The following is a 14,069-nucleotide window of genomic DNA, read 5'->3' as shown; positions in this document are numbered from 1 at the left end:
ATATTTGTTGTGGTCTTTAAAATTTGTTGTGTCCTTAACGCTGAGGATCAAAACAAAATGCTTTTGATGTTTGAACAGAAATATTAAATTTGTATTCCCTGTTTCAATGACAGCAACACTCCTATAGAATAATCAGATAAATTGGGAAAAAAGCTATTGATTTTTCGAAGAACGATTCGTTGGTACCGATATAATCAGTGGATCGATCCCTACGCCGTTTAGAAAATCGATTCGACAAGATCTCTCTTTTTGTAAAGATCGCCCAACACTAGTTTGCACCTCATTCTTAGTTTATTAGCGCGTTATTCGCGATTTTCGTTATTCGCGGTGACCTTCCCAAACTATTTCACGGATAATCGGGGTTCTACTGTATTTGTAATGGAGCTGCTAATTCATATGTCGTGTACTGAGGATTATTCTTGATCAGCGTCTGGATTTGATTATCATTAGTGACGGTATGAACTTTCTGGGCAACCCAATAGAAGCGTATTCCAGAACGAAGAAGAGATGTTAAGAATACTTTGGAAAGATACAGTGCGTGTATCCATAAAATAATTTGTTGGTTGGGTTTTATTTTCACGAAACCTTGGAAGTTTTCATAAGATGAAAGCGAAACGGTTTTTTACATCAAGAGCGGAAGTTGTACCAAAAACCCCATCTAGGAAAACAAAGTCGTATATTTTTAATATACCGTTCTGAATCATATTTCGGACAACATCATGTTTCGGACACTTTGTTCTAATATTTTGAAATGCTTGATGCACTGATCATATAACTTTAAAATTGATATCACAATTTCTTCCTTAGGGTAATTCCTTGGTTTCACTATCACTTCATTTAAGAATTACATTTGAATTATCACATAGTACAAAAAAAATCATCCAAAATACAATATCCACTCATTATCGTTTGTTTAGCGTGAGCACGTAGAATTTACCCCTTCATCAATATTTAAATTTCTCTCGTGTTTCATCAGTTCTCATCATCGTTATCAGGTTACTGTGATTGCTTGGTAAGTGTTTCGCAGTTGACTATAAAATATAATCAAGTGTAATGTAATTTTCGTTCCAAAAAATACAAAATAAAGTGTCCGAAATTTGGATTCAATTTGCCCGAAATTTGATTTAGGGTCCGAATATTGATTCTTATTCGCTTGATTTAAAAAGCATTTCATTCGATGATTTTTTAATGTTTTCAATCAAATAAAGGGTGTTCGGATCAAAACGTGGTCAAACTAAATTGCGTGTAAATCGATTATTTGTTTATTAAAAAAATCTAAGTATCTTTCTTTTTGAAGTTCAATATGTATAAAAGACGGAAAAAATACTCAGTTAAGATTCCGGTCGAGCTAGTCCAAATTGGCGAGCCTTTCGTTTGACGCCTGCCATCAGATTTTGTACAGTCGCCTTATCCACTTTCTTCGCCGCAGAACGCCAGTTTGCTTTGAACTGCTTCTCGCTGCTAACAGTTTTTTGGGTCTTCTTAAGGTTCTGCTTAACTATCGCCCCAATTTTTTCGATTGGGCGAAGTTCTGGTGTGTTGGGAGGGTTCTTATCCTTGGGCACAACCTGCATCTTGCGGCATACCACTCCATGGCCTTTTTCCATAATGGCAGGATGCCAAATCCGGCCAAAACAGCTCAGACAAGTCATGTTTCTTCAGGAAAGGCAGCAAACGCTTTTGAAGACACTCTTTCACGTAAATTTCCTGGTTGACGGTCCAGGTTGCAACGAAAAAGTCACTTTTCAAGCCACAGGTACCGATAGCTTGCCAAACGAGATATTTCTTGGCAAACTTTGATAGTTTAATATGCTTGAAAATGTCTGCCACCTTTCCCCTTCCGGTTGCTGTATAATACTCTTGTCCAGGAAGCTGTCTGAAGTCTGCCTTGACGTAGGTTTCGTCGTCCATTACCACGCAATCAAACTTTGTCATCAATGTCGTATACAGCTTCCGAGATCTTGTTTTTGCCGTAAGGTTTTGCTTATCGTTGCGATTTGAAGTTAGTACCTTCTTATAAGTCGATAGTCCGGATCGTTTTTTAGCTTCATGCACGGTTGTAGTCGATATTCCCAACTTATTTGCGACACCTCGAACGGAGAGGCTGGGGTTGCGCTTGAAAGCGCTAGCCACTCTTCTGTTCGTCACTGCGGCTCCCGGCTTTCGATTTCCCCCAGATCCAGGCTTTCTAGTTATCGACAAACGTTCCCCGAACACTTTTATTACTTTGGTGACGGTTGGTTTGGCCACATTCAACGATTTTGCTATTTTCTGCGTGCGTGTAGTTTGCATTTTCACGACGCATGTACAAAATTTTGATTCGTCGCTCCTCTTGCTTTGACGCCATTTTGATAACTGAAGATCTAATGTCAAAATTCAAATAGAGGCATCTTTCTACACACACATACCTACAAAATGAGGGGTGATCAGGTTTTTTATATGAATGATTGGAAAAAATACGGCGAATTTAAGTTGACCACTTTTTGATCCGAACACTCTTTAGGTACCAAAGTAGAAAGCTTAAAAGCATATTGAACTAATTTATTAAAAATATCAACCAAATAATACCTGTGCATAAAGCTTAGATCTGTTTTCTGCATCATATGCCTTAAGCGTCCGAAATATGATTCAGAACGGTACATTCTAGCCGTTGACGTTGATTCTTTGACGATGTCTTCATCCTGTCATTTCAGCATCGTCTTCTCAAACCAATAAAAATAAATCGGATATGAAAAAAATGGGTTTTTTTCAGACAACTCAACCTCGATAAACACCGATAAATTCCTCGGAGATGCACAATAAATTTCATTCATTGTTAAATACGGATGTGACTTTTTTTCAAACTATATATTTAACGTGTCCACGTGGACATTATCTATACCTCCCTTCCCCCCTCACCGTGAACAAGCGTGGACATTTCCGTAACCCCTACCCCCCTAAAGTTGTCCACGTGGTATGTGGACAGCCCCTAAGATGTTATTTCCGTAGATGGGTCCTAATTTGATATTTTTGGCTCCGATGGTTATCGTTTCGTATGGAGAAAGCCAACGATGAATTAAACGGGGTAGAGGCGATCTGGCGTAGTGGTAACTACCGTGCCTCTCACGCTAAGGGTCACGAGTTCAATTCTCACTCCCGACATTCTTCCAAAAATGGAAGTAAAAGTGACGAACCAGCCAAAAGAGTTGAAAGTCACTATAATACAGATAAAAAAAAAAGTAATAAAATCTGAAGGCAACGTTCAAACATGGTGGTGGTGGAGGAATAGTATGAGGGTGCATGTATGATATTAATATCAGGTCCAAATCAGGTCACTTAAATTTAGTTTCACCTTACATAACTCGAATTCCTCTGGAAGATTATTCGAAAGGATTATCGGATCTCTCCCACAATATTTACATTATCCCAATTCCGTAAGATTGGCGAACATAAACACATTTTAATCTACCGCTAACTGATTGCATATCGACTACTATCTTATCGATACTATTATCCGTCGCCGGTTTCGCTTATTTCAGGAAAAATAATGAACATTTCCCAATACAGACGACATCGGAGCATTTGCACTCTGCCCCAGTTCCAAATCCCCGTATATATATTTTCAATATTCCACAGTAAATGATGTCAGGATAAGCGACGATGGAAACATTTCGGATTACTTTCCGTGCTTCAAGGAAAAAACGTGGTTTGAAACAGCATTTGCAATTCCACTCTGTTTTTCGTTCTTTCCCTTTTCAGACCAGGACAATTTCGCGGTAAATAACCGCGATGAAAGTATGTTTTGTCTCCGTTTACAACACACTTGAAATACACCTTTTTAACAATATGAATCATTTCACACCACGATACTCGCATTAGTCAAAGTATGTTGGAGTGATACTTTTTTCTCCCCCGGAAAATGTATCAAAGACTAGAGAAATCACTTCACGAGGCGAGAAAATCTGTCATCCAGATACCAACGGGCAACGCATTCGAGTCCATCTATCTGAAGGCCCATGAATGAAATAATAACATCCTCGCTATTGGATTTGTCTCGTGTCTCCATTGCTATACCCTATCCGGGACATACACCCCTGTACCATATGAGTGATGGGTCGGTCGGTGGGGAACAAATCTATTGTACGTGCTTAAATGGCTTTTAATTCACTCATCGAAAAGGGTGGGGGGGGTCTATACGTCACGAGGATACTACGGCACGTGTTGTGATCCAAAAGATTTGTTTCGACCGGATCCATTACGTCCACCAGGCTATCATAGATGCATCAATGATACAAGATTGTTGGCATCACCTCAATGAATGGAGTGAAAGGGCACTTACGATATTCGATATATTAACGAAGGGAAGGTGGAGGTAAGAGACAAATATTGATGGTCATTTATAACCGAAGGCTCTGGGAAAGTGAACTTTGTTCAGAATCGAATTTAACAAATTCAATTTGCTTATTTCTTCCTCGCAGAAATTCTCCGGAAGAAAGATTCAATTATCGAGCAATCAATTTCGCTTCGTGGAAAATCCGAGACGCCACCTTTAATTGACAAACGATTGTGCGAGGAACGAGATAATTATGACTAAATTGCTCACCCTTCGAGGGAGCAATGATTTGGTTGTGAAGATGCTGCTGCTGCTCATTTTGGTGGGATCCTCGTCGTTCGGGTGAGTATTGTCATTATTAATTGGAAACGTCGATACCGATACGATACGATGAATAAGTCATATATGATAACTTTCAGGCTTGCAATATAAAATGAAGTCCCATTTTTCTGTGTTGCACACAAACCGCCACGCCACTTCGATGAATAGTTTACCAACATAAACTGATGGTGATGATAAATTGTAATACTAACCTCGAGCCAACCGCGAGTAATCGGTTACAAATTATTAATTATTGTCAAAATATTGTACTCCCGGCCCTGTCAGGCTAACGCTTGTGAGCCTTAACAAAAAAAAATATTTTGGAAAAAAAATTGTAAGGGGTTGTGTCTAGGACACGACCGCATTTTCGACGTAGAACTACGCAATCATATTATGCAATCCTCTTGTTTACCACTTCGAATATTATTTTAGAATGCAGCGAAATTTTCAAAATAATTTTTGACGTAGAACTACGTCAGCAAACTTTCATTCTTCGCAAACTTTCATTCTTCGTGAGGAAATCGACTGAACAACATCGTTGCTGGGCGAGCTGGATGGCGAGGGATCGAATGCCTTTCTCAAGGCAATGGATGTGGAGGAGTAATATGATGGATGAAGTAAAGTTTTCCAAGGGTCTTTTTGAAGGTTGGAGATGAATGAACTGAAGAAGTTTCAAGTCTCAAGCAAGGAAGGAAGGCAAACTTTCAGTATCATTCTGTAGTCAAAGCAATGAAATCGCTTCCTCTTCCTTGTTTTGTGTCATCACATGTCTTCGTTTCGGATTGAGATGTGGACGCGATCAAATTACTCACTTGCTGATGTCTTTAGCATTGTAATCATTGCATCAAACTGACGCCATTGCATCAAGGTTCTGAGCTACACAATTATGTGGGGAACCATCAAGCTAGGATATCGTCAGCAAGTAAATAAATGTTCTGGAATTTTGTGTGTGATTTGGTTTCGCGTGCCAGTAGCAAAACATTCTCCACCAATGATGTCACTTACGTTAATCGAGACGGCAATATTAACAGAAAGGCCTTCTGCGCAAAACGTGTGGGTATATTTAGTTGCTTCAAGCCATCGTATATAGATATTTGTATGCGTACGTGCGCGCTTCATAACCCGTACGTAAAAATAGTGCATCTTCGCTACGCTGAAACCCCATTTGTATCTGGTCCGTAATGTCGTAATAGTCCGTAATAGTCCGTAATAGTCGTAATGATAAATATAAACAAGGGGGGGGGGGAATAGCGGGAGGGAAATATTCACGCTAGGGTATTAGTAATGAATCTCTGCTCGGGCAAATATTCAGCCTTTTTCCAAGCAGTTAGCATTGTTTGATTTCTGTCATCAATGCATTGAACTGACGCTATGGTGGAGCAGGTGTTAAGGTTGTGCACCAAGACATTTTTTGGGGAATTCCAAGTTATTCAATAAGTTACATTAAGTTATTAATTTATTTGTGCCCGCGTGCCAGTCGCAAAACTACTTTCAACTAGGATTATATTTGCGCTAATCTTGATCATCATGAAGCAGTGCTACTCTTTTCGAGGTTATGGGGATTAACAGATAGAGCTTATTTTGTTTATTTAGTCACCAAGAAATTAAATGTCGTTCTGGAATTTTGTATGTGATTTGGTTTCGCTTGCCAGTAGCAAAACTTTCTCCACTAAGGATGACAGCTGCGCGTACCTCGAGCATGTATTGTTCTGCGAGCACAAGAATGAATCATAAAACAATTATCGTCAAATGATTCTACAATAAAAAAAAACATTTTAGGGCGACCGAACTGGTAGAATGGTTATTTCAACATTTTCGTAGCATTAATATTAATAATAATATCTGCAGTCATAAACAAGCGACTTGAATTAAACCACCGCGTAGTTCTACGTCAACAATGCGATCGTGTCTTGAACACAACCTCCTATAATTTTTTTTATTGTTACTACTTCAGTAGTAAACATTTTCATTTGAAATTCGATCAATTCAAACTGGTAATCCTGGCCTGGTAAACTAATAGAGAATAATATCAATATCGCTACCATACTGTAGATTTGAATATTAGATATACAGGGTTTTTCAACATTAAATTCCGAAAGTAAATTGAAATAAAACACACTTAGAATTCGAATTTCGATGAAACTTTTATTTCAAATTAAAGTTTGGTTTATGCCATTATGTGTGAAATACAACATCATTCAAATGTCCACCTAGGGCTTCCTCGCACACCTTGATCCGGAACAGGTAATTTTCGATGACTTTTCGGCACATATGGGGCGGTATCTCGGTCATAACTTCACGAATGTTGTCTTTCAAATGTTCAAGAGTTTGCGGAGAGTTGGCATAGACACGGTCTTTCGCATAACCCCACAAAAAAAACTCTAGCGTGTTCAAATCGCATGATCTGAACAGCCAATTGACATCACCAAAACACGAAATTATGCGTCCCTCAAATTTCGTTCGCAATATGGCCATGTTCGGTCGTGTTGTGTGGCACGTGGCGCCGTCCTGCTGAAACCACATGTCATCCGTATCCGTATGTTCAATTTGTGGCAAAAAAAAAACGGTTAACATGCGGCCATAGCGCTCACCATTCACATTTACCGTCTCGCCGTCCTCATTTTCAAAAAAATACGGCCCGATGACTCCACCAGACTATAATGCGCACCAAACAGTGACTTTTGGCGGATGCAATGGCCTCTCAACAATCATGTGTGGATTTTCTGAGCCCCATATACGGAAATTTTAGGTGTTCACATAGCCACCGAGCTCGAAATGTGCCTCATCGCTGAAGAAAATTTGATGCGAAAATTCAGCATTTTGCTGCTGTTGTTCGTTCACCCAATCGACGCATGCCCGACGCATTCCATGGTCACCACGCTCTAATTTTTGTACCAGTTGAACATTATATGGATGTAGGTGCAAGTCCAAATGCAAAATTCGCCACAATGATGTGTTTGACAAGCCCAATTGCTGAGCACGCCGTGAAATCGAAACATTCGGGTCATCCTCCACACTGGCAGCAACAGCAGCAATATTTTCGGCCGAACGCACATTACGATGATGCACAGGTTTCACAATATCCGCTACGGATCCAGTTTGTTCGAATTTACGCACTACATTAGCGATTGTGTGCTCTGTAGGCCGTCCATGACGACCAAAATCCGTCCGTAATGCTCGAAAAACATTTGCCGGTTTTTCATCATTTTTATAGTATAATTTAACAAAATTAACACGTTGTGCGATGCTAAAACGATCCATATTGTAAAATGGCAGACATTCAACTAACGATATGACGCTTTGGTTGACAGCTATGTCAAACGGTTGTCAGCGCAGGGCTGTATACTTTCGGAAGCCCGAAAAGGAAAACCCTGTAAAGGGTGTGTCACATCAAATTGCATCACGGAAAAAACGCCGTAGAAATTTAATTTTTAGGAATTATATCTTCAGCTTTCGCTTATAATCAGATAAGAGGGTATAGATCACGTTGGCCATGCTTCACTGTCAATTTTTCGTACATTTGGAAAAATGTCGTCGAACGAAAAAGAGCGTCGTGAATTAATCCTGTGCACTCATTTCGAGAATCCGGAGTTGTCACACCGGGACATCGGTAAGATGCTGGGAATCGTCCAATCCACGGTCAGCAGAGTACTAAAACGATACTTCGAGAACCTAACCATCGACCGGAAGGTTAAGAACGGCAAAAATGGATGCCGTCAGTGAAAAAGATCACAAGCGCGTCGTTAAGCAGTTTAGACGAGATCCGAGAAGTTCGGTCCGGGATGTCGCCAATAAGCTGAATTTGTCAAGTTCATTCGTCCAGCGGACCAAGCAGCAGGAGGGCCTGCGTATATACAAGGTTCAGAAGACTCCTAACCGCGACGAAAGGCAAAACATGGTGGGGAAGACGCGAGCCCGGAAGCTGTACACCGAAATGCTGACGAAGCCGCATTGCCTGGTAATGGACGACGAAACCTACGTCAAAGCGGACTTTCGTCAGCTGCCGGGCCTGTTGTTCTTCTCCGCAGAGGACAAATTCAGCGTTCCGGAGGAGATTCGCAAGCAGAAACTATCCAAGTTTTCCAAAAAAGTACATGGTGTGGCAAGCGATCTGCTCTTGCGGAAAGCGGAGCGCCCCCTTCGTGATGACCGGCACGGTAAACGGGCAGGTTTACCTTAAGGAGTGCCTACAGAAGCGCTTACTACCACTATTGAAGCAGCACGAGGGCCCGACCATCTTCTGGCCGGATCTCGCTTCGTGCCACTATTCAAAGGACGTGTTGGAGTGGTACGAAGCCAACGGGGTCACCTTCGTGCCAAAGGAAATGAACCCGCCCAACGCGCCGGAGCTTCGCCCAATAGAGAAATATTGGGCGATTATGAAGCAGGCCCTCCGGAAGAACCCAAAAGTTGTCAAATCGGAGGCGGACTTCAAGAGAAAATGGATTTCTGTTAAAAAAAAAACTACAACCTGACGTTGTACAGAACCTTATGGACGGGGTAAAGAGGAAGGTGCGAGCATACGGGCTTGGGCTCGAAGTATGAATAAAAAGAAAATGCCAAAAGTTGTTTAATAGTTTTTATTTTACTGTCTAAAATTTTCAAAAGGATCGGTCTACTGGGCGAATTTCTACAGCGTTTTTTCCGTGATGCAATTTGATGTGACACACCCTTTATAATATATTTATATATTACATTTACGATTGAACAGCGTTGCTAACCGGAACAAGGATTTCTCATTCCCACTCAGATATCGATCACAAACTATTAACACTTTTGCTCCTATATTCCGCTTGAGGTGGAATCGAACCCCACAACATGCAACACTAAGGAGATTTGAAAGCACACTTCCATGAAATTTACGTTGTATCCAAATAAATGCAATGTATATCTATATTCCAAAATTCTGGATACTCTTCTATATCCGCACTACACTCTGTCCAACTTCTAAAAGACCACCCTGATTCTATTTCGTTGCAACACAAACAGTTAGAATTTCAACAAGATACATTCACACATTGTTGAATGCTTAGAATAAAGTATATTTAACGTCAATTTCGTTCAAAAGAGTTGTTTGTTTATTTATTGTGCTTAAATATGATAATTTCAGCTGTCCAGTTTCTAAAAGACCACTTCAAAATTCATAAGTATTATCAATGCAAAATTTAAAACGATCGGCTGATTTACATGTCAATATTTACTAACCTTGCCATTTCGACTAATAACCTTGAAAATTCGTGTTGGAATACAATTTACCAAATTCTGCTGAAAGGATTTCTCGATATTTTTCCATTTTTCCGAAATTTCAACATTGCGACATTGAGCTCTTCAATCGTGGTGTACCACTTTTCTTCAGTGTAGATTCTGCGTACAAGGATCCCCCCTAGGATTTTCAACAGGGTTCAATTCTGGAGAGCGAGCCGGCCAGTCCAAAGAATTAAGCTTTTGGTCCTTAATCCATTGCTTAGTTTACTTGCTGGTATGAATAGTAGCATTGTTTTGCTGGAATGTGATTTTTGGTGATGATATCCACGCAAAAAAAAACAGTAGGAGAGAGGATTCCAGAACATTTGTGCAATCCTTGAATGATGTAAAAGCTATCTTGAGCTTTCCGGTTGCACAGAATCCCGCCCAAACCATGCACGAGCCTCCACCAAAATTCCTGGTTGAAAAATATTGTTCCTTTTTCCGTAAATCACGCCAGTACCCGTTAAAACCATCAGAACCATCCAAATTGAACTTTTTTTGATCAGTGAAGATAACCTACACATTGAAGAACTTTTCGTTATGGTATATAGCAAAATGTATTTTTTTGGAAACATTCTTTGTCACAACACACCATGTCCCACTGTCGGTTCATGTGAGCTTCAGCAAAACTCAGACGTCTTCCGATGTGAGATGGTGTAAGATGAGGAGTTTTAACCTTTTAAGCCCTCTTTATGTGAGGGTATTCAACCAAAATTTGACGAATTGTCACCCGAGCAGTTGAGTAGTTGAAATTCGCGTTGACGGCGGAATGGTGTCGACATCTGGATACGACATTAGTTTGTATGAGGCCAACTATTCTCTATCAGATTAGTCGGCCCTAATGCAGTTCCAAATTGCTAAAATTTGTATGAAAATATTTTTTTGGCGTTATTTACCTACAAGAAGTACGTTGTTCTGACCCTAATTTAAACTTCTTTGTATGAATTTTCAGATATTCTCAACAAAAGTTACCACTATAATATGAAATTATCCTTAAAAACAAGTTTTGTGCGATATTTTTTCACTATTTGCAAGAAAAAATAATTTTCATTTACATAGAGTACTAATTTTATTTGGGAAAAATAATTTTCATTCATAATTTTTATTTTAAAAGTGTGTTCATTTCTCCTGCAAACCCATAATGTCATGCCTCCTCCCCCAATTCGCAATACGAAGCTCAATGCCGTCAACGCGGATATTGCACATGCGATTTTGAGGTATTCGAGTCTGTTCTAGCTATTTCCCGCTTATCCTGGTCAGAGAGCTTTGATTTACGTGGAGCTCTCTCCTTCTTACCGTATCCTTGAGAATTCGCCAAATAATTGGGCCCTACTTGATGGGATCGCCCAATCCAACGAAAAATTTCTCTAATATCAACATTTTCTTGGTGAAATACATCGATTTGTCTTTCTTCTCTCTCCGTGAGGACTTTTCTCTTCGACATTTTCCAGATTTAGTTGATCAAAACAACTAAAACAACGGAAACTGTAACTGGTCTTATAGTAACTTGACATTTGAATATACAAAACCTTTGGTTTACGCTCAGAGCTTGCACACACACATATAAAAATCATGCAGTGTATGGTAGTCACCAATACCTACATACTAGAATGTAAATTAAAGCATTGTTTATTTACAATGACACTAAGCAGCAAGATCATCACCTGGTCTTATTTTCCCATCTAGCCCTAATCAGGGCCCTTGTGGGAAAACTGGGTGGGTTATATCTATGATATAACGCAGGGTTGATGTGGGGCTACCGTTGTCTTAGTAAGCATTTGTATTGTACTGAATAAATTATCGATTGAATGAAACAATTTTCGAATTCAATTGAATTCAACATATTTGCTTTGTAAGTAAAAAGTTTGAACAGTTGCCATGTAAGATCAATTTATGCATTGTAATAGATTATGTTCTTCGTTACAGGTAAATTAGATGAATGTCCTTTTACGTTTGATATGATGCCTAGGGTATCATATATGAACGGAAGAATTGTCAAACGATCATTGTATTTTACATTTCTCTCTGAAATTATCGCAAATCTCATGTTACGTAGTTCTCGAACCACGAAAGTTCATTCACCTCTAGTATAGTCTGAAATGACGATTTTCCCAGGCTTCTCAGTTTAGAAGTACGTTTTAGAGAAACATATTCCGGTCTGCACAACGACAAGCGAGTACAAATGTACTCAACACCAAAAAACAGCCTCGACTTACATGTATTTGCAAAGCGAACTCCTCCAGGCGCATTAATTTTGAGGTCCGTGTTACGGGAACACAGCTCGGTGCGAACAAAACTCCCCCGACTTGCATGTTTTGACAAAGCGGGTTCCCCAGGCATATTGATTTTGAGTCCGTGTTAGGGAAACACAGCTCGGTGGGAACAAAAATACCTTCGACTTGCATGTATATTTGCAGAGCGGATTCCCACAGGTGCATTGATTTTGAAGTCTGTGTTGGGTAGACCGTAAATCGGGCCAATAAAAACTTGGCAGTTAGGGCGTTTAGATAACGCTTGACATTTTACAGTTGTTCATCTCATGAAACATATCATTTTATTAGTTGTGATAGACGTGTAAAAATATTTCCTATCAATTGATGCAAACATATTTCCGATCTATTAAGAAATGTTCGAGTTATAAGCATTCAAAATACGGGTAGGGTTAGCACACAAATCAACAGAACAAATGTATGGGGAAAAGGAAATTCTTCCAGTTTTTATGAATTTAAACCGTTTAGAGATTAGCGAATTGTAATTGAAATTGCATATCAAACAAATCTTAGAGAATTTCCGATTCGATTGGTATGCAAATCATGAGAATCCGTTCACAGTGGAAATAGTTATTAACGTTAACTTTATTTCATAAAAACGTGACTTGTTTTCTGATTTGGCACCCTTCTTGAAAGACGTAGTTCTACGTCGAAAAAAATAAACTGATGATTAATCAATAGTTTTCTCCCCCCGAAATCAAGTTCCACTCAAACTAAAACTCCCGAGAATTCGTTGGAGAGTATATGTGTGTGTGTGTGTGTGTTGAGATGAGATTTATGGAAATCAGGCTAACACGCTCCGCGCGGTCAGTTCGCCCATCTCAGCAGCTGAGGGAATTGTGGACCCAGTGCAGACGGAAGCCACAACAAAACTATTTGGCGGGGATATGCTTTTCCACTTCCCTTGTTGGACACGCGGTTGGCTGGAAGATTGTTTTAATTAGTTTTGAAATTATTCTAATTTTTATGGATGGAACTCGGGATAACTCGAGCGCAATTCAGGTTATTTAAATTTGTTTTGGAATTGATGTGTTTGTACATGTTTTGGATGCTCTCCGGTTGTAGCTAGGTCTATCCTTGAATAACGCGAAACACGGTGTTAGATTATAGCTTTTAGATCAAACTTAATTTTTTAATGCTCACATTATCGTGATTTCAATAATTCCGATGACAAACAAATGTGAGCACTATCCTACTGAACAAACCCACCCAATGACCAAGCTATCCAACAGCACCCGTTCGAGCGAAATTTGTTTACATTGGATTATACTTCAAAGTCGTCGGCGGCATCTTGCCACCCTCTTTAACACGAAAATAATGCTCATGAATTTTGGGGAACCACAAAAAAGTCACGTGCAGCGTCCTGGCGGAACGTGTTTGACATTGGTAACACCACAATGATGGAAATAAATACCGCTGAACCCGGTTTGTCTGGTTGTACAGTGGTAGGGGAACCGCGGGTAAGACGGACAATGGGAGTATGATGGACAGGTGGTTGATTTGTATAGTTGCTTTATGAATTGCAAATTTCTGTTGATGGGAACCCCTTCTTCATGCTGTTCTAGAATATTTAAACCATCCCATGACAATGAACACTGATCAAAATTGAAATAGGGAAACATAAACCGAAAATCAATCATGATTACGCGAGTGGATGTAATTTGTGCGGCTTCGATATTAAGCATTCTGAGTGATTTAATTGCAAAATTGAATTCGCTAATGGTATCGGTTTGTGAGTTGACAGAGAAGCGATATTAAGTATGTATGGAAAAGTAAATTCTTTCTTCTTTCGTAAATGGTACATTTAAATTATTGAAATAATTGCACTAGTGGGGTTGAAATGGACAGTCACATCCATAATCACATCCAATACATGATGGAAAGTGAAGGGAATAATATTGAACTCTTTTTATATTGCT

General features: G+C 39.6%; 1 protein-coding gene across 2 annotated transcripts in view; it reads left to right on the top strand.

The window, feature by feature from the left end:
* LOC129764150 (gamma-aminobutyric acid receptor subunit alpha-6) overlaps window positions 1-14,069 on the top strand; it is a 71,335-nt gene that overhangs the window by 17,028 nt on the left and 40,238 nt on the right. For both annotated transcript variants that reach the window (XM_055762984.1, XM_055762975.1), the window contains exon 2: window positions 4,458-4,654. In XM_055762984.1, coding sequence (XP_055618959.1) covers window positions 4,566-4,654 — 89 coding nt within the window. In that variant the 5' untranslated portion in view covers window positions 4,458-4,565. The remainder of the gene's footprint in view (window positions 1-4,457; window positions 4,655-14,069) is intronic.

Source organism: Toxorhynchites rutilus, chromosome 1, assembly GCF_029784135.1.
Source record: "Toxorhynchites rutilus septentrionalis strain SRP chromosome 1, ASM2978413v1, whole genome shotgun sequence".
NCBI classification, from domain to species: Eukaryota; Metazoa; Arthropoda; class Insecta; order Diptera; family Culicidae; genus Toxorhynchites; species Toxorhynchites rutilus.
The sequence above is the reverse complement of the archived record's forward strand: the minus strand, read 5'-3'. Positions and strand labels throughout refer to the sequence as shown.